Source organism: Lontra canadensis, unplaced genomic scaffold (assembly GCF_010015895.1).
Source record: "Lontra canadensis isolate GAN:19392208 unplaced genomic scaffold, GSC_riverotter_1.0 scaffold32, whole genome shotgun sequence".
NCBI lineage: Eukaryota > Metazoa > Chordata > Mammalia > Carnivora > Mustelidae > Lontra > Lontra canadensis.
The window spans coordinates 18,402,446-18,430,079 of NW_022631026.1; the positions used below are offsets into that span (position 1 = coordinate 18,402,446).

Here is a 27,634-nt window from a genome sequence, read left to right on the forward strand (position 1 = left end):
AAACAACAACCCACAATGGTCCAAAATCTTTGAGATGCAGCAAAAGCTGTTCTAACAGGGCCATTCATAGCAATAAGGCCTACCTTAAGAAACAGGAAAAATCACAAACAACCTAACTTTATACCTAAAGGAGCTAGAAAAAGAAGAACAAATAAAACCCAAAACCAGTGGAAAGAAAATAAAGGTTAGAGCAAAAATAAGTGAAAAAGAAACTAAAAAAAACAATAGAACAGATCAATGAAACCAGGAGCTGATTCTTGGAAATTGATAAACTTTTAGCCAGACTCATAAAAGAGAAAAAGAGCGAAAGAGAGAGAGGGAGGACTCAAACAAAATCAGAAATGAAAGAGGAGAAATAACAACTGACACCACAGAGATACAAAGGGTTATAAGAGAACATTATGAAAAATTGTATGGTAACAAACTGGACAACCTAGAAGAAATGGATACATTCCTAGAAACATATAATCTCCCAAAAGTGAATCAGGAAGAAATAGAAAATGTGAACAGACTCATTACCAGCAATGAAACTGAATTGGAAATTTTAAAAACCCACAACAAAGAAAACTCCAGGACCAGATGCTGTTGCAGGTAAATTCTAATGAACATTTAAAGACGTGTTAAAACTTATTCCTCTAAAACCATTCAAAAGAATAGAAGAGGAAAAAAATTTCCAAATTCATTTTATGAGGCCAACATGACCTTGATACCAAAATCAGACAAAGACAGCACAAAAGAAGAACTATAGGCCAATGTCTCTGATAACATAGATGCAAAAATCCTTAAGAAAATATTAGCAAACCAAATTTAACAGTACATTAAAAAAATCATTCATTGCAATCAAGTGAGATTTATTCCTGAGATGCAAGGGTGGTTCCATATTTGCAAATCAATCAATGTGATACATCACATCAACCCATAGCTAACATCATACTCAACGGCAAAAACTGAAAACTTTCCCCCCTAAGATCAGGAACAAGACAAGGATGTCCACTTTCACCACTTTTATTCACATAGTACTGAAAGTCCTATCCACAGCAATCAGACAAGAAAAAGAAGTAAAAGGCAACCGAAGTGGTAAAGAAGTAGTAAAACTTCCACTATTTATAGATGACATGATACTATATACAGAAAACCCTAAAGATTCCAACAAAAAACTACTAGAACTAATAAATAAACTTGCAGGATACAGTCAATATACAGAAATCTGTTACATTTTTATGCATTAATAATGAAATAGCAGAAAGGGAAATTTTTAAAAATCCCATTTACAATTGCACCAAAATGAAAAAGTACCTAGGAATAAACTTAACCAAAGAGGTAAAAGATCTGTACTCTGAAAACTATAAAACACTGATGAAAGAAATAGAAGATGACACAAACAAATGGAAAGATACTCCATGTTCATGGACTGGGAGAACACGTATTGTTAAAATGTCCATATTACCTAAAGCAATCCCCAGATTTAATACAACTCTTATAAAAACACCTAAAGCATTTTTTTTCACAGAACCAGAATAATCCTAAAATTTGTATGGAACCAGAAAAGACCCCAAGTGGCCAAGCAATCTTGAGAAAGAACAAAACCGGAGGTATCACAATCCCAGATTTCAAGATAAACTACAAATCTGTGGTAATCAAAACAGTATGATACTGATACAAAAACAGACACATTGATTAATGGAACAGAATAGAGAGCCCAGAAATAAACCCACGATTGAATGACCAATTCATCTTTGACAAAGGAGGCAAGAATATGCAATGGGAAAAAGTCTCTTCAAAAAAGGGAAAACTGGAGAACTACCCATGAAAGAATGAAACTGGACCACTTTCATACATCACACATAAAAATAAACTCAAAATGGATTGAGAACCTAAATAAATGTGAGACTGAGTCCATAAAGATCCTAGAAGAGCACAGGCAGTGATTTCTCTGACATCATACACAGCAAGTTTTTTCTTTTCTTCTTTTTAAAGATTTCATTTATTTATTTGAGAGAGAGCGCAAGTGAGAGAGCACATGTGTGCGCGTGCGCACACACACACACACACAAGCAGGGGAAGGGGCAAAGGGAGAGGGAGAAAGAATCTCAAGCAGATTCCACACTGACAGCAGAGCCTGATGCAGGGCTTAATCTCATGACCCCTGAGATCATGACCTGAGCTGAAATCAAGAGTCAGACGCTTAACTGGCTGAGACACCCAGGTGCCTCCACAGCAAGTTTTTTTCTAGATATGTCTACTGAGGCAAGGGAAACAAAAGCAAAAATAAACTATTGGGACTAGAACAAAATAAAAAGCTTCTGCAAAAAAACAGAAACAATCAACAAAACAAAAAGACAACCTAATGAATGGGAAAAGATATTTGCAAAAGACATATCTGATAAAGGGTTAGTATCTAAAATATGTAAAGAACTTACACAATTCAACACCAAAAAACCCCAAATAATCCTATTAAAAATGGGCAGAAGACATGAACAGACATTTCTCCAAAGAAGACATCCAGATGGCCAACAGACACAAGAAGAGATGCTTGTCACTTGGCATCAAGGAAACACAAATCAAAACTGCAGAGACATATCACCTAACACCTGTCAGAACAGCTGAAATCAAAAACATAAGAAACAACAAGTGTTGCCCAGGATACGGAGGAAAAGGAATCCTCCTACACTGTTGGTGGGAATGCAAAGTGGTACAGCCACTGGAGAAAACAGTATAAAAGTTTTTCAAAAAATTAAAGATAGAGTTACCATACAGTTCAGTAATTTCATTACTGGATATTTACCCCAAGAAAACAAAAACATGAATTTAAAAGATAAGAGCACACCTATGTTTACTGCAGCATTATTTATAATAGCTGTATTATGGAAGCAGCCCAAGTGTCCACGCACAGATGAACGGATAAAGATATGTGTGTGTGTGTGTGTGTGTGTGTGTGTGTGTGTGTGTGTTTATAAAATGGAGTATTACTTAGCCACAAAAATGAATGAAATCTTGCCATTTGCAACAACTGGATAGAGCTAGAGTGTATAATGCTAAGTGAAATAAGTCAGTCAGTGAAAGACAAATACTGTATGATTTTACTTATATGTGGAATTTAAGAAATGAAATGAACAACAACAAAAAAAGACAAACAAAAAACTTTTTTTTTGTTTTAAAGATTTTATTTAGGAGCGCCTGGGTGGCTCAGTTGATTGAACGACCACCTTCAGCTCAGATCATGATCCTGGAGTCCTAGAATTGAGTCCCGCATCGGGCTCCCTGCTCAGCAAGGGGTCACCTGCTCCCTCTGACCTTCCCCCTCTCATGCTCGCTCTCATTCTCTCTGAGACAAATGAATAAAATCTTTAAACAAAATAAAGACTTTATTTATTTGAAGAGAGAGACACAGTGAGAGAAGGAACACAAGTTGGAGGAGTGGGAGAGGGAGAAGCAGGCTTCCCACTGAGCAGGGAGCCGGATGCAGGACTCGATGCCAGGACCCTGGGATCATGACCGGAATCGAAGGCAGACGCTTATCGACTAAGCCACCCAGCTGCCCCAAACAAAAAAAACTCTTTTTTTTTAAAGATTTTATTTATTTGACAGAGATCACAAGGAGGCAGAGAGGCAGGCAGACAGAGAGAGGGGGAAGCAGGCTCCCCGCTGAGCAGAGAGCCCGATGTGGGGCTCGATCCCAGGACCCTGAGATCATGACCTGAGCTGCAGCCAGAGGCTTAACCCACTGAGCCACCCAGGCACCCCTGCAAAAAACCTCTCAAATGTAAATATAAAACTTCTAAATATAGAGAACGGGTGGTTATCAGAGAGGCAGTCGGGGAGAATGAGACACACAGGTGATGGGGATAAGAGTACACTCACTGTGATGAGCACGGGTGTTGTATGGAAGTGCTGAATCACTATATTGTACGCCTGAAACTCACATAGCACTACATATTAATTATACTGGAATTAAAAAAAATTCAGCTAGATGTTGTTTACAATGACACCTAACATGTAATCTTACAGAAATGTCAGAAGTAAAGGTTTGGATAAGGTTCCACATTTACAATATATTAAAAAGTAACTAGGGAAGTTTTATTAGCAACAGACAAAATAGGCTTTTAAAGATCTGTGTAAACATTATAAATATTTAGGATGGTATAATAATTCTGGTTTCATTTGAAACTAACAGGAGAGCATCAAAATGTAAAATTAACTGACAAAATGACCTCTGAAAGAGAGGAAGGAAGGAAGGAAGGAAGGAAGGGACAAGGGTGCAAGAGAGGAAAAAAGAAAGAAAAAAGATTTGAAAAATCTATAATCAAAGTAGTGGGTTATAATACCTCTCAATGAAAATTAGTAAATATGAAAGACCTGAATATTAACAAGCTTAATATAGTGAACACATAGGCAAAGGAATATTTTTCTCAAGCACCCACAGAATTAATTTCAACAAATACTGGCCTCTATATTTCTATGTAAACACATTTCCTGAATATAGCTGAAACACTAAGCATTAAAATTATTTCAAATGTTGTAGTTTCAAGAAGAGATTACCCAAAGCTCCAGGAAGCCTCCTCCTTTAGCAAAAGGCCCCTCAATTCGCTTGACCAATCACTAGCATTTGTGACAGTGGATCACTCCCTCCTCCTTAAAATCCTTCTTTACTTGGCTTCTAGGTCACCACCTCACCTCACGTCCTCCCACCTCACCAGCCAGTCCCCTCCTCTCCTTTCCCAGCTCTTCCTCAACCCACAGACTTAACACTGGAAGCCAAAGGCTCAGCCCTGTAACTCTTCTCCACAAACAGCCTTGGTGGTCCCACCGAGTCTCGTGGCTTTAAGAATCATCCACGCACCGAGGCACTCCCACCCGTGCACTCCAACCCAAATATATGCTCTGGACCTCACCATGTTCTACGGCTCTCCCAGCATCCCTACTGACCGATCTTTTTTTTTTTTTTTTAAAGATTTTATTTATTTATTTGACAGACATCACAAGTAGGCAGAGAGGCAGGCAGTGACAGAGAGGGGGAAGCAGACTCCCTGCTGAACAGAGAGCCCGATGTGGGGCTCGATCCCAGGACCCTGGGATCATGACCTGAGCCGAAGGCAGAGGCTTAACCCACTGAGCCACCCAGGCACCCCTCTACTGACCGATCTTAAAAGTAAGTGAGGGCCATATCCAAAATCAAATTCCTCATCATCTTCCCTGCCCCTCCTCCCTCATCATGTGCCTTCATTTAATGGCACTTCCATGCCTCTGGTTGCTTAGGCCAAGATCTTTAGGGACATCCTTGATACTTTTCTTCTTTTCACACCCACATTCAATCCGCCTGTTGGCTCTATCTTCAGAATATAGTCTGACCACTTCCCACGATGTCCACTCGGATCATGCCGATCGGGCCACTACCACCGTGGACCTGGATTACTGAACTAGCCTATTAACATGTCTGCTTGCTTCTGAACCTTTCCCTGTCCCAACCCCTGCTTTCATCTAGCAAGCCAGAACTATCCTGTTAAAGCGTATCAGATCATGTCCTTCCTTTGATTAAAACCCTCTGATGAGTTCTTGTCACTCCCAGCGAAAGCCAAGGCTGTTCTTACAAACGGCCTCTAAGAACCTAAACCGTCTCCCCTATCTCCCCAGTTAACCCTCTGACCTCACTTCTTCCTCTGTTCTAGCCACACCAGGCTCCACACTGTTCCTCAGGCATGTTCCTGACTGAGGCCCTGGCATGTGCTCTTCCCCCTGCCTAGAATGACTTTCCAGGTATCTACATGGCTCCCTCCAGATGTCTCTCATGTCCTTCAAGTCTTTGCTCACATGTCACCACTTCAGAGCCTGTTTAAAGCTGAAATCCATCTGGATCCACCCCCTCCCACCAACCCATCACTCCCTTTCCCTAACCTGCTTTAATTTCCCAAGACATGACATATTTATTCATTTTGTTTTCCGTCTTGCCCTACTTAAATGTCAGTTCCGAGAGGGGAGGAATTTTTTTTGCCTATTTTATAATCTGCTATATCCCCAGTGTCTGACACATAGTAGGTTTTTTTAAAAAAAGATTTTATTTATTTATTTGACAGAGATCACAAGTAGGCAGAGAGGCAGGCAGACAGAGAGAGGGGAAGCAGGATCCCTGTCGAGCAGAGAGCCTGATGTGGGGCTCGATCCCAGGACCCTGAGACCATGACCTGAGCCGAAGGCAGAGGCTTTAACCCACTGAGCCACCCAGGCGCCCACATAGTAGGTTTTCAACAAGTATCTGAAGAATGTGATATGAAGATAAGCCCTGAACTGCAGGAGATGGTACAATGATAGTAAGTATGGGTGGCCAGAGAGAATGATGAGAACGTGCTGGTAAGTTCTTTCTGGCAGACAGGAAGTGTGGTAAAGTAAGAAAAAGGAGAGATCATGGTGACGATCAGGTCAAAGTCTCCAGGGTCACAAGACCCCCTCCCCTACCCCCAACTTGCATGAGGACACAGAGACTGACAGCCAAGTTATGCACAATGAATAACAGCCCTGTAAACTGTGTCCCACAGAGTCCGGGAGCGGCTGCCATTTAAACAAACGCGAGAGCGAGAAGCAACCTAGAGACGCCTAAGAAAGCAGAGGAGGGAGCTCTGCAGAGACTCCAAAAGGTGAAGGACAAAAGATGGTTTGTGATGACCAGTACAAAGAGAGCTTGTTCAGATTACGTCATCAAGTCCCAGAAACGTCCTTGCCCATTGTGAGAAGACCAAGGCCACTGAACGATGCTCGCTATTCTCTACCCGGAAGGAGCAGCCCGAGTGTCACATAATGGTTTTCAGTCTGTTTTGCAGCTCAGTGAAAAGACAATTTTTAACAGTAAATCCAGATGACGAAACTGTGTGCATTTTCTGACACTGCCTTAAAGAAAAAAATATTTTATTTATTTATTTGAGAGAAAGAGCAAGAGCATGAGCGAGGGGAGGAGCAGAGGGAGAGGGACAAGCGGACTCCGGACCAAGCGCAGGACCCAACGTGGGGCTCCGTCCCACGACCTTGAGATCGTGATCTGAGCTGAAATGAAGAGTCAGACATTCAACGGAATAAGCCAGCCAGGCGCCCCTGAAGGCTGCCTTTAATAAAGAAGTTTTGTCGGGGGACCAGAAAATGAGTGCAGATCTTATTTTGTAAAAAGAACAGCGGTTTATCCACTTGTCAACTATTACCAAATACCAACCATGTACCGGGCACTATGCTCCTACCACGGAGCCACGGATATTTGTGGTTTTGTTTTTGGAAATCTAAACAATTGCTGAACAAAATTTAAGCTCTAGGTCTTCCTGATGCCTGTCAATTCTTCGTCACCGGGAGTTAGGTTGTTTAAGCACGAAAAGAGAAGTTAATAACGTATTCTAATATTGCAGACCATCAGTAAGCAAAAGCGAAATATTCGGTTATCGGTAAGTGAGTGTACTTCAGAGCTTCCCAAAGCAAGTCTGCTGATAAACACACGTGGACAAAGAAACCGTTTATTGGTTTTATTTTTACTTTGGAATCTACAGTGAAAGGTCACAAGCCTAAAAGAGAGCGAAGACCTCCTAAGGGCAGACAGAGGTGCCTCCGAGGTTGAGCCTCGGAAGGAGTTTTGTTCAGACTGAGCCTTGCGACATGTTCTAGACTAGCCAGAGTTCTGTCACCGGCCCATGTGAGGGACAGGATGTGCCGGGCAGATGCAGAAGATCACGAAGAGGTGTTACGCAACTCTAGTCTTTTCAGGTTCGCCCAACAGAGAGCCTTTAATCTGAACATAAAAATAACCGTTACCAACACGCGCATGACAACTTACAACCTCTCATCAGCCCTGCGACCAGCGGATCCCACTCGGACCCCTGCTGTGCCAGTATATGGAGCTTCGGAAGTTTGGTGGCTAAGGGACTTAGTGCAGAATTTAGAGCTACGAAATCCCTGCTCCTAGGCCTCTTGGTTCAAGTCTTACACTTTGAAATGCCAGGCCATTTAAATGGCGTCTACACAGTCATCCTCCTTGGGGCAAACCGTGGATGACAACGGTACGCAGAAACGTGACTGATGCTTGCTGGATTGAAATCTAGAGGGAATAAGGGGCACTTTTCTGGAAATGCCAACAGAGCTCTCACCTTCCCTTAACTCATTTCTGTGTCTTAGTGGCGACTGGTACCTACAAACCTCCTCTGTCACACATGCAGTGAGTAGCGGGGTCCCACAGCCCGCTTCCTGTGCACTGTCCTGCATGCTTCGGCACTCACACTAGGCACCCGTTACTATGCTAGCACTGGCTTGGGGTGCCGGGGGCTGTTTGGTCTCCCCATTACTAAACAGCTTGCTTTACTCCTAATTCTCCCCAACAGCATGATCACACAGCCCATACTTTCAAACTGTTTGTGACAACGTAATTGGTCACTTTGCCACCCCGTGCTTGGTGTGGACAGACCAGTTCTCCAGCACTGTCTGACAGAGCTCGTGGTTAACAGGCAGCTGTCGGCGACACAGGGACCCTAGCAGCAGGTCCCCCCAGTACCTTTCAGGGTAACTTGACCGGACTGATTTATGCGAATTCTCTTTACACTCTTCTCGCCTGACTCTTGGAGTTAAGAGATGGGTGTTCTGCTTTTGTGATCTGGAGTTGCAGCTGCTTCCAGGTTACGGAAAGCAGCGTGGGCTGAGGCTAAGAGCACGACTTTGGGGTCAGACTGGGACTTGAGTTCTAACTCCACCACCGACTAACCCAGACAGGTACCCGAAGTACTTAGTCCATCGCTCAGTACAAAGTAAACGCTTAGTAAATGTTAGCTGTTCTTTCTTTTTTTAAAAAAACATTTTATTGATTTATTTGACAGAGAGAGAGACACAGTGATGGGGGAACACAAGCAGAGGGAGTGGCAGAGGGAGAAGCAGGCTTCCTGCTGAGCAGGGAGCCTGATGCGGGGCTCCATCCCAGGACCCCAGGATCGCGACCGAGCTGAAGGCAGACACTTAACCGAATGGGCCACTCAAGTGCCCAGAACTTGTTCTTGTTTAAAACGAATGTAAAACGTGATTACGAAGACAAAGTACTCAAATAATAGACAAAGGATCTAAATACTCTTCTCTCCAAAGACATGCAAATGCTCAACAAGCACAGGAAAAGACACCCAGCATCATTAGTCATGGAGGAGATGTAAAGCAAAACCACAGTGAATTGTTGCTTCACACCCAGAGGGACGGCTACAATAAGTCAGAGAATAACAAGTGTTGGTAAGAATATGGAGAAGAGAAAACTTGTGCCCTGCTGGTGGGAATATTAAATGGTGCAGGTACTTTGGAAAACATTCCTCAAAAAGTTAAACACAGAGGCGTGTCTGGGTGGCTCAGTGGGTTGAGCGTCTGCCCTTGGCTCAGGTCATGATCGTGGGATTCTGGGAGGGAGCCCCATCTCGGGCTCCCCACTCATCAGGAAGCCTGCTTCTCCCTCTCCCTCTGCTCCTCCCCACTGTTCATGCTCTTTCTTGGTCTTTCTCAAATAAACAAAATCTTAAAAAAAAAAAAAAAAAGCTAAACACAGAATTGCCATTTGATGTAGCAATTCCACTCCTACCTAGTATACTCCTATATACCCAAGAAAAATGAAGACATATGCCCACACAAAAACTTGTACACATTTGTAGCAGCGTTGTTCCTAAGAGCCAAAAAGTAGCAACAACGCAAATATCCATCAACTTAAGAATGGATAAGCAAGTATCCACACAGCGGACTACTACTTAGTCATGAAAAGGAACGAAGGGCAGAGGCATCCCACAGCATGGGTGTACCTTGAAGATATGATGCTGAGTAAAATAAGTCAATCACGAAACCCACACATTTTATGGTTCCACATATATGATAAGCCCAGAGTACGCAAACATATGGGGAGGGAAAGTAGGTGAGTAGTGGCTGCCTAGGGCTGGAGGTGGGGGTTGTATAGGAAGACAGAAGGGTAAAAGTTAAAGGGTACAGGGCTTCTTTTGGGGGTGAGGAGAATGTTCTGGAATCAGCTATCTCTGGTGGCAGTCGCACAACACTGAATATACTAAAAAACATTCAACTGTACACTTTAAGTGGACAGACTGTATGGTATATGACTTATCTCAATAAAGCTGCTACCCAAAAAGTGGTATGTTCAGCTTTATCCTTCCAGACACTATTCTTAAAGATTCCTGTCCTTGTTGGTCACATTCAGTCTTTGCCTCCTGGCTGCTTCTCTGTGTGTGCTTTCTACAAAGAGGAAACACTGTGCAACCTCTGATTTTCCCTCTTTTCTTTTCCCTGGTTCCAGTGCTGGCTGCACTGCGGAGCCTCACTGCTCTAAAGGGGGGCAGTGGCCGCACCATAGTGTAGATGGTGAGAGCATGGGCTCTGGAGACAAACCGTGTGGGTCTGAACCCAGCTCCGCCACTTACTGGCTGTGTAACCTCGGACAAGTTATTTAGCTTTTGCTTTCATTTCCGTATCTGTAAAAAGAAAATCATAATGAGGAAAAACATTAGGGAACTTCAGAGAAGTACCTAAATTAGTAAGGGCTCAGTGTAGGGCACTTCCTTCTCCTTTTCACTGGTCTGAGCAATGGCTGCGCAGCCAGCGTGTCCTTGTTCTCCTAGAACCTGTTTCCTGCCTCTGTGGGTGCTTTAGCGGACCCCCCCGTAACTGCTGACACCCTTGGACGGTCAGCTCATCTATGTTCATGGGCTCAACCGTCAAGCTGCGTTCCTCCCATGGGCTGATGTCCTGCTGCTCGACCGCCTGCCGGACAGGTCTATCTTGGCGGCCCACTGGGGCTTTGTAGAAAAAAACCAAACTCTTCTTCTTCCCCTAATTCTGACTCCTTACTGTAGCTGGTGGCACAACGATTCTACCTGTCACCAGGATACAAACCTGCCCACACATCCCATCCATTGCCAACTCCTGCCAATGTTCCTTCAGAAACAGTTCTTAGCTCTGTTTCATCACTTTTTCCCCACCTTGGCTTCATAGCAGAATCATCGGGGCAGCTCCGAAAAACCCCCACACGCAGACCATGCTTCATACCATTTAATGAGGACTCAGGCATCAATAGTTTTTTTAAAGCTTCCCAGGAGGTCCCAATGAATCTCTCATTCAGGCTAGAGAATCTGATCTAGCCTTTGGTCCGGCTCTCAAGCCCCACCTTGCACTGATTCTGGCTTTGCACTGCCACTGCAGCCATAATGAACTGCTTATAAAATCACCCCCTCCATTGTCTCTTGTCTGTCGTTCTCTTCACTGTCCCACCCATCTGGCTTACTCCTATCTATCTTATAGGTCTCCCAGTTGCCTCCCCCAGGAAATCTTCTCTAGTTCACCCATCTACAGTGACTGAGGCAGTCCTCCTCTGTACTCTCTTGGTGCCCAGTGAATGTCGATCACTGTGCTTATTAGTGTGCTGTTCTAGAATTATCTGCCTGTGTGCCTGACCCCCTCACAGAGCAATGTGCTACCCAAGCCCAGGACTAGCTGACACTTGTTTTCATATTCTTAGCAGTTAGTTCCTGTCTGGCCTTATGTAAATACTCAGTTCCAGAGATGAGGAAAGGTTTTCTGGAAAGATATTGTTTATGCCAGACACTGACAGATGGGTTGGATTTTGATACATATTTTTTCACTCAAGGTGAAACCACCAACTTGATTACATGTAAGTGTCAACCTCTACTTAAGTCTGGGGCCTCCAAGTATTCACTACAATTTCTTGTACATAGACTCTTGTTTTATACTAAGAATGTTTTATCTTGGGTTTGCAATGAGTATTAACTTGTAAGTTCCCTCCAATTTTTTTAGAAACAAATTGGAGTAAAAACTATAAATAACATAGTAGTCTATTACCCTAGATCATATTTTCTTTTAGTTTCAAATCAAAATTTCTTCTGCTTTTGAGATATGTATGATTATCTTGGATCAAATTATCTCAATCTTGACCATTTAAAAATTTCTTTTGCCTTTTGTAATATGAAACAGCTCACTGGCCTGTACCCACAGACTATGTCAAGGAAAAAGAAATTCCACAGAAATTCAATCACGACTACATATAATTAAAAATACGTTTCAAAGGGTGCTTCAAAAGAAATACACAATACAAGTAATGTAGTTTGTGTCCTTTTAATAAACACACTTGCATAGTTATATTACAATTTTGTAAAAATAAAAACAGATGACCTCATGCCAAGCGTGCCCAGCATCTGCACAATCTCAACACCTTTAATACTATAGTTTCAAGACACACAAAATAAAAATTTAAGGCAAAAACAGCACTTTGCAACAATTTAATAACTTATTACAGTAGCATCACAGCAGCATCCAATAATGCCACTTCAGGCAAAGTCTCTCAGTATTTCCATTATAGATTCTATTTACAAGAATTTATAACTAGGTAAAATTTATTCTAAGAAAACTTGGCAAATAAAGCTTTGGACTGGAACTGGCATTTCTTTCTCTACTTTTCCTTCCCCTACTTTCTTTTAAACTGTCACTATTCATTTTGTATTTTAAAATAAGTTACATTTTTTAATAGTTGTACTACTTTAAAATGACTCTTTTAAGATAAAGTTTTAGAGGAAACTACATAATGGGTGGGACTGACTTAAATTTTTAAATTTGCTAAAAAATCAGCTTCAGTTTTAGAACTTTTTTCATCGCTGGAAAACCTATCAGGTTTAATCACATACTTTAAAAATGATTATCACAAGTGCTGTGAAATGTGTAAACCTGGCGATTCACAGACCTATACCCCTGGGGATAAAAATACATTATATGTTTATTAAAAAATTTAAAAATTAAAAAAAAAGGAATTTACCAGCAAAAAAAAAAAAAAATAATAATAATTATCACATACCACAATCTTGAAATAAACAGCTTTTTTTTTTTTAAATTAACAGTATTTGGAGTCTTCCTATGGGGTTCAGATTTATCCCCATTTTAAAATTCTGTGTTCCTGATAAACCCTTTCCTTCTAATGTTTCTTTCTAAGCCAACTGAAAGCCGCCTCTCACCCTGAACGAGGAAGAGAGCAAACAACGTGGCTGAACGGGAGGTCCCGCAAAGGACCGACTACATGCGCTTTAAGACGGATTTAGGTTACTTTTACATGTCATTCAGTTTCCTTTACTTTTAGCTTTCTCTCAAATATGTGGCAAAATACCTACACAAAGAGTGGTATTTCAGGAAATACAGTACACTTATTTTCCAGACCAACATCCAGCTTAAGTATGCCCTTATGGGATTTGATTAATCCATGGGTACCTGATGAATGTATTATTTTTCTGACTGATTACAGATGCTAAGCTTTCCTTGAATGTCATTCTTGATAACTTATATTTATCAGGGTTACGGTAAAGTGATTTGAACTATAAAAATACCTGAAATAATTGATCAGTGTATTAGATAAGCCCAAATTCAAAATTAGAAAGAGAAAATGTTATACCAAATTGTGCGGCTAATTAGCAGTGGTCTGATTTCCACTCTCAGGGTTTAAAATGGATTTAAAGTAACTGTCCTTAATCTGAACCCAATCAAACAGTGCAAAAGCAAAAAGTTCAGAAAATAAAAGGTAAGACCAAGTAATCCGTACAATCTGGAAGATCAGCTGAATTCACAAGGACTCAGTCTTTGTACTGTCTCCTTTAGTGACTGCAGGCAATCTGTTATCCCACCTGTAAAGTGTTATTATTGCTTTCCTATTAACGTCATATTTTATAAAAGTACCATGATGATGCCAAATACTAAAAACTGAGGTGGTCTAATAGTTAACTAGAAATCCCTGCCCCAGGGAACACACATGTACATCATCATACATCCCAGGAACGGTAAGCATTTTGAAACACAGACATTTGAACTTTGTAAAGTTCTACCTAAACTGTTGATTCTTTCTTAAGAAAAAAGTTATGATTTAGGCAATGACTGAAATTATTCATTCACAATGTATAGGCACATTAACATAAATATTGCACAAAATACGCCTCTAACTGAAACTCAGAGATATAAAAACATATTTCACTCTTCTTAAAGAACTATGTGAGGAAATAAGACTCTGATTGTATGTACACTTTTCCTGATAATACTCTGACATTCATGAAGAGTAGATTGCACTGCAGTTTGTAAACATTTTAAATTGCATAAACTTCTCATTGATTTTCAAATACAGTTTAATACTGCCTACTAAAACCCCTTTTTCTTTCAACTAGATACTCTCACATCATTTACTTATTTATAATAATGTTTATTATCTTTAAAGTGTTTTCTGTTCAAGGAAAAGGAGTAAAATCCTATGCCAAAGTAGCCAATGTATCTGAAGACAAAATATGAGCCAGAGAATTCTGGGTGGTAAAACCAATCTTCTAGCCTCAGAGCAGCTTCATGGACACAAAAAAATGCTGCTCTCAGACATCTTTTCTTCACTTGAATTCATTCTGGACTGAGCAGAGCCTGTATGCCTGCCTCAGTGGCATTTAAACTGTTCAAGGATTCCTTATGATTTTTACTAAATACATTAAGAAGAACGTCAACGCGTGTCCTTTTATGACCCGGGACAGGTAGTCACCTAATCAAAATAGGTATCATGAATTTTGACTTTAGAATGTATTCTAGATCTAAACGCTAAGGCAGGGAAGGTTTCCTATCTCACAGTCAATGATAGGAGCCTTTCATTCCTCCAAAAGAGTCCATTTTTAGGTCCCCAACAGAGAAGTAACACCTGACTGCTACAGCACACGGTGCAGGACCTTCCTCAGCTCAGAGCTCACAGACCCTAAGGAACTCCCACAGTACAGTGCACAAGGAAACATAGCCTACTCTGCACATCCTGCTGGGATAGGCTGCTTTCCTCTTTTCTGAGAAAAAGCTTCCCAGAAGTGTTATTGCTCCCACCCAGAAACACAAAGAAAATACAAAAAAGGTTATTTCCAGTTCTTGGCCTTTAAATGCTTTCAATATTGGTTCTCATGGTGGCATATTAGAAAGTAACAGGAAACAGTGCATATCTGGGAGCAAATCACATACTGAACCAGTTAAGAGCTCACTGTGATTAGGATAAGATCAAACATAAGAGCAAAACATAAGCAAGTTTTATCTGAACTGTAATGAATATACATGTTGCAGTAACATTAGAAAAGCACGGCAGCCCGTTCCAAACCAGTGAGAATAGTTTGTGCAAATAGTGGGTCTTTGTGTGTTTGAACTCCCACCATGTAAGGGCAAACTCAATATGCATGCTAATGACCTACAATTACCAAATTAAAAAAGAAGAAAAATGCTAAAGGATGCCAGAGTGAACAGCAGGGAAAGCCACACAAAGACCCACTATCCTTTAACTTGTTACAAATAAATTTTAACTGTAAATTAGAAACACAAAGAAATAATCACAAGTGGCTCTAACATTCAAACGGAGTTAATGAATTGTGTAGGAGATATTTGATCAGGGCTGCCTGCCCTGCCTCCACGCTAGAGTCAAACTTGGATAGTGGGTCTCTGGGGTGCTTTCACACTGGAAGACAACATTGGGTCCTATAAAAAGAAAAATGAGGAATAAAATGAACATAAAGCAAATTAAGTGGGTGAGAAAAAAATTTGACTAGTAACATGCAACATCAACTAAACAAATCATAACTATTAAAATCCTCAATCTTTAAAAAACATCCTAATCACACTATAAAATGAAAATAGTCATTGTTAAGGGCCCAAGAAACACAAATGGTAATCTAAAATTTAACCACTTTTCACAGACTCATATACTCCTGGCTGTTCTTCCTTTAGAATAGTTTTTATCTCTTCTTTGTATTCCTTATTATGTAAGATTTAATTGGAAAAGAGTGTTCCTCCACTGGAAAACAAGAGAAACAACAACGCACTTGGAAACCTGTCCCTTCACATCCTGGAAAAGCCAAACGTATCGCTGCACTGGGTGTCTCCAAGGGTCACTAGCCAAGAAGCTTCCAGACCCCACAGGTCTGACAAGTATCTTCCCCTCCCGGGGCCAGGGAAGGTACCTCACGCATGTCTAGTTAATGAGATAAGCGGGCAAGCTCTGGAAGCTGCCAAACCATCATCAGAGATTACAAATAGTCATGTAGATAGCCCACATTTTGGGGGGATGTTCGAACCATAAAAAACTCAACTCCTCCCACATCCAAATTGGGAAATTCAGTTGCTTTATCTAAAGGAAAGACTTCTCCCAGGATCAGAACTATTTTTGGAGCTACAAGCTCTACAGTGAAAATAATGCTCTAATACTTCAATTTTATAGTATTTATAATTTTATAGAATTTATAGTATAAATTCATAATACTTGCACTGAATCATAAGCATATCTCAGATTGACTGGGTTACCATTTATGTGTTCTCAGAAACTAAAATGAAAGGCTAATAAATATTTTAGATAATTTCACAATGATAAAAATACAAATCATGATGAATCATGATGTATTCTGTAAAAAAACAAAAACAAAAACAAAACAACCCAAATCAAAAGGGTAGGGGAAAAGTGACATTTTATAAAGGTAAAAAGCATTTCTAAGTGCTGTTTATTCTCTAATTATTATAAATGCAAGTTTATTGTCAAATATAAGAAAGGCTAGGCAATTACTAAGATAATTTTATAAAATACCGTATTTCATACTGTGATCTGGATCCTTGTTCTAAAAACAGTGAAACAGATCTTGACTCATGTATCTCTTATGGCATTAGGCATCTTAAAAAAAAAATCACCTAATAGAGTTTTGCAAACAAACAGTTTAATCAGGTTTTTAATTCTCTGCTAACCTGGATGATGTGTAAATATATGGAATTAAATGAGAAGGTTGCAAAATTAATAGCACCTGTACTCTCAAAGGGTAATTTGAGTAAGTGAATATGGTAATTACTGGCTGCTCTTTATTAACCAGAAAAAGATCATTAGAGGTAAAAAAGGATGGTGGTAAAGGGAAGTTGAAGTATAGACTGCTCTTTAACTCAAGAACCTGTAAAAGAGTTGGCATCTTTTCAGATACAGTCTAATAGTAAGGTCTAAAGCTAAGAGAAAAAGTATTTAAGCAGTATAACTTTTGATTTTGTGAAAAAATTTCTTTTGCAATTTACTGCTTTCATCCCTAATATAGACTTGCTAAGAAGAGTGCTGAGTTTAAGACATGCTTGGGGACAGAATGTGCTGCATATTAAAGCTTTTGTACTAGCTGAGAGCAAACAGTTTGGTATTACTCACACTGTTGACTTGGATCGGAGTCTGTTGTCATCTTAACATAGTTTGAAGGAAAGAGACCAGTCACCCCGTTGATTTCGCCCTGCCACCAGTCAGGATCATCTTTGTTCAAAACATTGATAAGCTGTCCCTTGGAGAAATTCAGCTCATCTTCATTATTTGCAACATAGTCATACATGGCAATCACCTGACACACTACCAGAAAAAGAACAAAATAATAGATTAATTATTCCTACAAAGATCCCATGTTAAAACTAGGCTAAAATTTCCCTTGAGCTGCTCTCTCTCACCCTCCTTCCTCCATTCCTTGTTTTACAAAACAAGAATCTCCCAGCTACAGTTAATCCACATGAACTACTGCACTTTAAGTATGAGAGCAGAGGAATTCCACCTTGAAAAATTTGAAGCAATTAAGTGGTTGGTTCAATTATCACCGAACAGTTGACTGTTTCCACACAGAACTTTCTAGAAAGGAAGTTCTCATTAGGTAGAATTATAAAAAGAAATAATTTTTACTATTTTTCAAAGTTTATGTTAATCTAAGAAGTTGGTGAGTTTCAACAAAGCTTCTAGAAGCTGCGACACACGTTAACCCACTGCCGTACCAGGATGAAAGGCAGGTGTAGTTCTTTCACTGCTTGGACCCAAAAGTTTAACGTGGCTGGCAGGAAACCAACCTTTCTGTCGCTTTTTTCCTCTGGCCTGTAAGATCAGCAAAAGGAATATGAAAGAGGAGATTAAAAACAATTACTGAGATATAAACTAAAAAAGGCTGCGTAGTAAAGAATTTAGCCCTGTCCCAAAAGAGGTATGAACTCTACCTTTGGCTCCTGGGAGGTAATCTCTAAACCTGTGGTATGTCCTGACTGCTCAGTGTCTTATTTTCTCTGGGGGCCTTGACCATGCCAGACAGTTTAACAATGTGACTTATGGTGGATGCTTTGGGTCATATATTATGAACTCAACCCCCAGAGGGACTGGAGACTCATTCAAGCCATATGGGCAGAACCATGTCTATGTGATGGAGCCCCAGTAAAATCTCTGGACACCAGACCCTGAATGAGCTTCTCTGCTTGGCAATACTCGGTGGTATGTGTTGTTGCCAGGAGTTAATGCTGTCCATGACTCTACCGCGAGAGGACAATGAAAGCTCTGTTTTTGGAACTGTCCTTAAATCAGTCCCATATATCTCTTCTCTTGGCTAATTTTAATCTAAATTATTTTGCTGTAATAAACCGCAACTATGAGAAGAATAATTTCAGTCCCTTATGAGTCATTCTAGTTAATTACTGAACTTGAGAGTGATCTTGGGGACCTCTAAACTTAACAACTGGTGTCAGAAGTTAGGGTGGTCTTGGGGACTGCTGAACTCTGCGGTGACCTTCCAGGTTAGTATCAAACAACCAGAAGATTCAATATGCATCTCCAAGTGGTGCTGAAATGCCATTGTAGAAGGCTACTAGAAGGCCTTTGGGGCTCAGAGTACTGTGCATATTTCACACAAATAATATTTATAAACTAAAAACACTTTTCTAGAGTTCTCTTAGTAAATTCAAGTTAACCTTAAAATGGTACAGTGCACAATGAACATCTCTTGGAGCTTTGTTAAAAATTAATACAGAGATCATAAATACAATTTGTGGAGAGCCATGTTTCCCATTTAGTTGGGTTGATCTTCAAAGCAAAATAGGAAGGTGGGATTTCAGGGGGTTATTCAAGATACTGAATTTTGAACCTCCACTGCTCTCTAGGAACTGTGTAAGGCTGATGTGCAAGAATGAAGCTGTGTTTATCCTCCATATTATAATCACATATCAATCTTACATAAAAATACAGCTATTATACCCCTCATCATCTTTTAATCTTAAAATGCTTTTTAGTTTTTCTAGTAAGGAACCTTTAGGAGAAGAGAACTCTCTTTCTGAATCAAGACATATGCAATAACGGTCTCTAACATTTTAGGAAAAAACTAGGTTCATTTATGCCTACATTTCCTTTCCTTTCACTGCTGTTTCAAAAGCATAAGACTATGGTGGGCAAAGTCCAACAAGTTTCTCAATACATAGTCTGGATCATGTTTCTTTTCCTGGAGAGAGGCTATACAATGGGCTTATCCCAAGCAAAGGTGATGCTATGCTTTCCTTTAAGAAGGTGACCTGTGGTTTATTAAAGCAGGTATTATTGGAAAACAATTATGTCTATATAGAAAATTATTCTTCATATTGTTTCTTATAATATCAGCTCAAATGCGCTAAAAATGAACAGGGAAAATACTAGAGGGAAAATAATACATTAAAATGTTAATATTGATTACCTTAGGTGGTATGATTATAGGTGATCTAAAAATTTTTAATTTTATTTTTAATATGAACATACATTACTTTTATAATGAAAATGATAAATGTTACTTCAAGGTTATTACCTGTAATTCCCCTTGCCACCACCCGCTTGAATTTTTCTTTAGGATTAATATTAACTGCCCTGGTGCAAGACTTAGTTGTTCAGAACCAGAAGCCACATATGCTGAAGTTACTTGAGCAATCTCTAAAAAGAAGACAGATAAGAAACTATGAATTCAAGACAATTAAAACACTATAGTAATTTTCCAACTTCATTATTATACATACCAGGTTTCTTGTTTGATGTTCCAGATTTGCTAGCACTCCCAAAACTCTGTAAGAAAAAGACATACTGTTTTACCATTTTCTAATAATCCAGATGTAAGAATGCAAAAGAGATTTCTAATTAGAGATTTCTAATTCCCTGTTTCTTTAAATGAAGATCAAAATAACAATTGGTCTTTTTTTTTTTTTTTTAATTTATTTGACAGAGATCACAAGTAGGCAGAGAGGCAGGCAGAGAGAGGAAGGGAAGCAGGCTCCCTGCCAAGCAGAGAGCCCAATGTGGGGCTTGATCCCAGGACCCTGGGATCGTGACCTGAGCTGAAAGCAGAGGCTTTAACTCACTGAGCCATCCAGGTGCCCCAACAATTAGTCTTATATTAACCAAGTAAGTAAAGAATCCAGAACATTAATTATGGGGAGATCTGGTCTACTAATAGACATTATACACAAGTGGTTGATGTTGGCATCCAATGATTCAACAAGAATAGCTTATTAAACGCATCTTTCCTGAATACCAAATGTGACCAGATACCTCTCATTTATCAGGTTAGCATCAATGCCCACCACCTACAACATACCTTAAGGCATATGTGAGTTTTACTGCTGCTACCTAGGAGTCAATGTTTTTAATTCTTTTGCATATTCCCCCTGAACCTGACGTAAGAACAAAAAAATCCATGCCCTGGGTAGCAACTATAACCTCAGTATGACTTTACAGGACAGTTGCACCAACAACCTTTCTTCATTTCAGGAATCTGAAAAAGTGAGGGAAGGAACGGAACACCTTTCTTCTGTGAGTGAACACAGCTATAGTGGAAGTACTGAGGCTGAAGAAATGCTAGGCAAGGGCTAACGATTTCCGAGCACTTACACGAACAGTATTTAGAAACCACCATTTGTGTAACAGATGTGAGTTACAGCCGATGAATTTTACATACAGTCACTTATTTAATTCTCACAATAACCCTATTAAGTATTATGATTATCCCCATGTTACAGAGAAGGAAACTGAGGTACAGAAAGGGGAAATAACTCGTCCAAGGCCTCTAATGTTAGAGCCAGAAGTCAACCTAGATGGTAGTCAAACCGGGCAGTTTGCGGATCCCTGGGGACGGTCCTTGAGCCCCTTTCAAGGGGCTTTTTCATTAAATAAAGACCTTTTTCATTCACAGTATTAAGACGTTAATTGCTTCTTTTGCTGTGTTGACATTTACCCCAAGGAGTAAAGCTGCTGATGCCTTAGCATGAATCATGACAGCGGTGTGAAATTATACTAGAGGTCACAGTTTTCTTCACAACCACATAATCACAGGACAAACAAAACCGGTTTCACTTAAAAATGTCCTCAGTCAAGCAGTAAAAATGTTATGAAATCTTAGTGAAACACAATCTTTTAAAAATTCTATGTGACTAGATAGAAGCAAGCCTACAGCGTTTCCGCAGCATAATGAATAGAAGGTGGCTATCTGAAGGAGAAGCACTTGTGTGATTAAACTGTGAGCTGAACTGGGGTTTTCACGGGACGTTTTTACTTGAAAGAACAACTAAAGACAAACTCTTCAGACTCGGGATTTAGCAGACGTTTTCTCCAAGATAAAGTATGTCTGTCACATTAAGGAATATAGCTGACAGGACTTGTGGTCAATGATCCAATTCGGGATTTCAAGAGAAAATTGAAATTTTGGAAAACCTGCATCTATCATCATGAGTTTGGCAGTTTCAAAGTATATGAAGATTTTCCCATGAGATCTATGGTGATATTAACAAATAAAATTTTTTGATATTGTATAATGAAATGTGGCAATACAAGGAATATTTGCATAACTCAGGGATTTCATCTTTCCCAAATGACCAATGCATGGATTTAAAAATCCATTCAATGTCAAAACAGCGTGGTGAATTTTAATGTAACAGTAAGAAATGTTCACTGATGTGGCTTTAGATTCATGTGTAACTAACCTGTAACAATTTAACACTTATTAAGTTTTGGTATAGTAATATCAAAGCATAACCACAGGCACCTGAAAATGTTAATAAATACTCCTGTCTTCTCCCGTACCTGTGTGAGGTTGAATTTTCTTCATATATGTCAGCCAAAAGAATGTATCACCACAGAATGAATACCGAAACAGTGAAGAATCTAGCTGTCTTCAAGGTAAGCCAGACATTAAAGAGCTTGGCAAAAATACAAAACGATGCTACTCTTTCTAACAAACTTTTTTCTTTGAAAATATATTGTTGTTTTTCATAAGAAGCAAGTTATTTATATTACCATGTAATGGGTTTACTTTTGTTACTTTATTTTTTAAGAGATTTTATTTGTCAGAGGGAATGAGCACAAGCAGGAGGAGTGGCAGGCAGAGGGAGAGGCAGGCTTCCCGCTGAGCAAGGACTCTGTCCCACCCCCAACATGGGACTTGGGATCATGACAGAAGGAAGATGCCTTAACAGACTGAGCCATCCAGAAATCCCTACTTTTGTTACTTTAAAATAAGTATTTTTAAAATTCCACGGTTTTAATTTCTAATAAGGAAAATATAACTATGTGTAACCCATATATACATGTATTTTAACCTATATATGTATTTTTTAAAATACATTAAATAAAAGGTTTTATTTATTTATTAGAGAGAGAAGAGAGAGCAAGTGGGGAGTGGCAGAGGGAGACGTAGAAGCAGGCTCCCCAATGAGCAGGGAGCCCAACGTGGGGCTCCATCCCAGAACCCTGGGATCATGACCTCAGCCGAAGGCAGATGCTTAAGCAAATGAGCCACCCAAGCATCCCCCACCCATACAGTTTTAAAAACTCTTTAGTGTGCCCAATAATTTTTTAAAGATTTATTTATTTATTTTAGAGAGAGAGTATGAGTGGAAGGGGAAAGAATCTCAAGCAGGCTCGCTGCTGAGTGCAGAGGCTGACAGACACAGGGCTGGATCTCAAGACCCTGCTGAGATCATGACTTGAGGTGAAATCAAGAGTCGTTGCTCAACTGACTGAGCTACCCAGGTGCTCCTAAAATCCCCAGTAATTTTTAAGAATGTAAAAAGTTCCTCAAATCAAAGAGTTTGAGAACCGCTGTATTGTACGGCACTAGTGGTAGGATGAAAAGAGCTGCACCAGAGCTGCAAAGATTTACAAACTCCTTGAAGGTGATCCCTGGGATCTGGGACTCCTTCCTAGCTTCAGTAACCATGATGCCCAGCTCTACTTTTGGCTCCTACTCTTAGAAATTTCATGAAATCCTGTCCCTCTTATCTAACAGGATCCCCACAATAAATTCTATTTAACTGGTGCCACCTTCAGTGGTGTCCTTATAACCAAAGCTTGTCTATACATGGGTCTCTATTTTCAGTATGAAATGGAATGGAATAATTTTGTTTCTGTACCAAAATAACTCTACCTCTTGATCTTTTGGCTTGACATAATTTGATGGAAAAATTCCAGTTCTATCTCCAATGCTTCCTGTCCACCACTCTCCATCTTTCTGGGTCACCAATATTTCTTCACCTTCAATGAAAGTCAAATCTCCAGGTTCTACACTTGAATATGAATAAAGTGCAATATACTCTGTAGGAAACAAAACAAAAAGAAACGAACTTTGGTTGTAAGATTATAGAAAGAAAAAGATTATGTTAATCTCCAAACCTTGTGTAAATTAACTAAAAAAGACCTTGTAAGTTAAGGAAACCAAATGTAAAAAGATATTAAAGTAGAAAAAAGAATGAGGCAATTATTTAATAATTTCTAGAAAAAGATTATTTAACATAAAGCTTTATCATAGGGTTTCTTCTTTTCCCTACTGTAGCATCATCATCACCACCGTCTTATCACAGAGAATCCCAAAACACAAATAGGTAGAAGTATCTCTACAGAGTTAAGATATGAAAATAGTTTTTCAGTTTCCTTACACAAAATATATCTTAATATGCTAAGTTCTTTTCTCTCTAATTCTTTTATATATCATTATGGAAATGCCCAATATTCAGCTGACATCAGTACCAGCAGCCAAGTTCTACCACAGTGACCCGGCTCCTAGCACAGTGCTTGGCACAGAGTAGATGCTCAATACATACTGACTTCTTTGGGAAAATATATTGGCTTTGGTTTCCATCCCTGTCATTACTGCTACTTTGAATAAACAGTCAATGACCTGGTTGTAGAAGTCTTTCTTAGTTTCCAGTTAATTTTATTTGTCAACATGGAATTTCATCTGTACATCATAAACTAGAAATGACTAGGAACACCATCTACAACCTACTTACTGTTCATGTTCCCAGTATTACTGGGTGATTTAACAAAACCAAAAATGCTTGCAAGGTTTAGGTATGCTGCAATTAGCTAGTCTTCCCCAAACACTCCTTCCTCCCTTCCTAGACTCACTTCACAGCACTCATTCCACAGTGAGCCTATGTATGGGTCCAGTCTGGTTGGTGATCTGAGCTCTCTAACCTTTCACAGCCATGCCCTGGCTCTTAACTTTCCCTCCATCCACAAGAGCTTTCTCTTCCCTTGTCACTATGCAAAATTCTACTCCTTGCTTAAGATGATCCAACACTGCCTCGTCTGTGGATTCATAGGTCCTACTCAAAATTCAGTTCTATGTACTCATTACAGAATTTCTTACAGTGGTATGCCTATACTCCCCAGTCTACTGTGAGGACTTGGGAAACTGTGTTTTATTCATCCTTGTATTTTTCAGGCTTTAGCACAGAAACTTTAACATAGTAGATACTGAATAAATGGTTTAATTTATCATTAAGCTAATCTTCTTGAGCAGTAATGTAAACATAAAATGTACTTCTACTATTCAACTCATTTTACAGGGGACGTACGTCATTCATTTATAAAGCTATGTAAGTGTTAAATAAATGTCAGAAACTTAGGGTAGATAATCTTTCATTTTTTAGTACATTGAAATAAAAATATAAGTTATTAGTCAGCCCAAAGGGCTATAGAAAAAAATTTCTTTGTAATAATTATGATAAAGTGTACCTTGATTTCAAATCCTACTTAATGATTTATATGATACACTGTAATTAAAATGCAGTTTATAAGTAAATGTATTAAAATTGCCTAACCTGGATATCTAAAATAACAGGAAAACAAAAACCTTCATGCTATCTCACTGTAACATTTTTCATTTATGATCTTATTGAGTCTATGCTGAATTTTTATAGTAACGATTTTCTAAAAGTGCCATATGTTTTCTATATTCTCAATATTCGTATGAAATAGCTAAGGGAGGGTTCTTCTAGGCCTACTTTAACAGCGAAGACATGGAAACAAGGCAAATAACAACTGTGGGAAGTCAGACAATGAGTCAATAGCTAATCTGACTCCCATTTAATTTACAACTTGCCAAAAACTCACCATCTCCAACTGTATAGGCTGCAGAGGTAGGTTTCTTGTTTATAGCTGCATACAAAGCTTCTGGTCTGCCAAGTAAATACACAAACAGATTTTAAAAAATAATGAAACAAAGACCTCAACAAGCAAAAACCAAGAAAGGTGATCAGCGGGTGTTTGCAGTACTTTCTTTTAGGACTTTCTAAAATTAATTTAAATATTGTCTCAGTACACAGGCTAGAAATATTCTCCTAACACAAAATCGTTAGGGAACTAAGAAGGGCCTAGTTATAAACCTCTAAATTTTTTAATGAAGTAATTTCAACATGATTTATAAATAGTTTTTTAAAGTGTGAGATACTTTGCCTTTCTAGAGGAATTTAAAAGACACAAGTGCTTTGGTAAATGGACAGTAATTTAGTAAAGCACACAGGGGGCTTGGCTTGGTATAGGGAGAAACAAGAAGAACATAATATATTAATTTTAATATCTGTTTTGAGCATAGAACTTTATTTTTATATTTCAGAAACAGTAAAGCTTTAATTTCTAATTTAACCCAAGAAACTGTCTTTAAAAATGTGGAAGACTGTCGTACTTAAGAACTAGACATCTGTAGGACGTACCAGTGCTCCCCAGGACCCTTGAGGAAATTATACAGTAAGGCAGTTCTCAGGGAACAGACTGGAAACTTACTACAGCTCATGGTCACAGCTTAACAGACTGCCTTGTTTAAGGCATGATCTCTCCATGACTGTAGGCTTTTAAGTTGCATGCCTTATCTGCTAGAAAAGGTCAGTAACTGAATGAAAAGTTAGGGGGGAAAAGCATTTAAACTTACTGTCTTTGCACTTATGTTTTCTACTCCATAAAATGTTATGGTGTTTAAATAGATAATTCCTATCAAGGGCCCAGCTCAGTGCCAATACGCACCCATCAGCTCTGAATTGTTATCACTTACACAATTTTAAGTCTAAAATTCCATGTCAGTCTGAAGAGTAAATTTCTGCATTTGAACTAAAAATTCCTACAAAGAGTCTCCGCACTGAGAAGGTTTTTAAAGATTAATTTACTTTTTTCATCTCATCAATTAGAAAACTGCAAAGTAGGTAATTCTATACAGCCTGACAAAAAAAATAGCAGAATCCAAACTCAAGCCTCTTGATTTCCAAGGACCTGTCTCTTTCGTTCAATCAGATCACTTTTCTATTTAGATCAATTTCCATGACAAACACAAGAGACAGCTGCCCATTGCTACATTAGAGTACTTATTTCTTAAACATCTTAAAGATGTCTGATGATCTGACTCCTCTGCACTGGGAAATAAAGGCCAGAGACCTTGTCTAATTTTCACTTGCTGTTCTCTGAAAATGGATTCAACTGACTGTTCGTTCACTGACTCCTCTGCTTATTCACTGAGCTAACATGACTGAGAAGCTAGTGTGCACCAAGATGACATGAGGCAGGGAAAAACTGAAAAACAAACAAACAAAAGACATGGACCCTGTCCTCCTGGAGCATATGCTCTAGTAAGGGATATGGGTAAGATAATGCGTAACTATAGCCCAGTCTCTTCCGAGCAGTTAGAGAGGTGTGATCTTCAAGGAATTCTGGAGGCCCAGAAACTGCAAGCCCTCCACTCGGGCAAAGTAAACCTTTATTTAAAAACTGACAATGCAAAATAAACAACAAGGAAGAAGTGCACCAAAGGAAATGAAAAAGAACTTCTCTAACTGACCTGATAGCACAAAGAAAACAACAGATCTCATATTTTAAGCACTTTGAGAACTTTAGGAATCTGAAATAACTAGAATAAAACATATTCTAAAACTGGTATAAATATCTGAAGTGCACTTTTTTCACTCCAGGAATTGCCCTCCTGATGGTCAAACTCAAGCGTAAATGTTTTACATTCTACAGTGGACTCACTAGGGAAAACACCAACATCCACATCTCATGGAAACACAAAATGCTTACTCTTCCCGCTTGACTTCACTCCCAGGGATGATTTTGACATAAGATTTTGGAAACCATCCTCTTCCTCCATGTACCTCCCCAAACCACCAATTTTCTTGCTGCTCCAAGACAGTAATAATATCATGTTTTGAGAAGTTCAAGTGGTTATCTTTCTTTGCAGTCCAAGAACAAAGGGCCTGTGCCTTTAGGTTTTCTACAACCTGTCCCTGTGAATACAAAACCACAAAATTAAAAAAAAAAGCAAAACCATGATTTCTTTTTCCTAATATATAGCTTATTAACTGTTTAAACAGAGACAAGTTTGGTGTGGTGGTGACTTAAGATAACCTTTATCTATCAACCGATTTAAAATGACAGATGACGGAACATTTGAATAGCCTTCTGTTTGTTAAAGACTGAACACCTACCATTCAAGGAAACATCTTGGCACGAAGGAATACTAGACTGGAGGAGAAACACTGGACACTCAAGAAATGTTTT

The 27,634-nt window shown here is 39.3% G+C and overlaps 1 protein-coding gene across 5 annotated transcripts in view; it reads right to left on the reverse strand.

The window, feature by feature from the left end:
- Window positions 1–27,634, reverse strand: part of ITSN2 (intersectin 2) — a 136,775-nt gene that overhangs the window by 24,564 nt on the left and 84,577 nt on the right. For all 5 annotated transcript variants that reach the window (XM_032866944.1, XM_032866946.1, XM_032866945.1 and 2 more), the window contains 7 exons: window positions 27,155–27,360; window positions 25,205–25,269; window positions 23,235–23,401; window positions 19,837–19,882; window positions 19,632–19,753; window positions 17,815–17,911; window positions 17,213–17,404 (listed from right to left, as the gene is read on the reverse strand). In XM_032866944.1, the coding sequence (XP_032722835.1) occupies window positions 17,213–17,404; window positions 17,815–17,911; window positions 19,632–19,753; window positions 19,837–19,882; window positions 23,235–23,401; window positions 25,205–25,269; window positions 27,155–27,360 (895 nt within the window). The remainder of the gene's footprint in view (window positions 1–17,212; window positions 17,405–17,814; window positions 17,912–19,631; window positions 19,754–19,836; window positions 19,883–23,234; window positions 23,402–25,204; window positions 25,270–27,154; window positions 27,361–27,634) is intronic.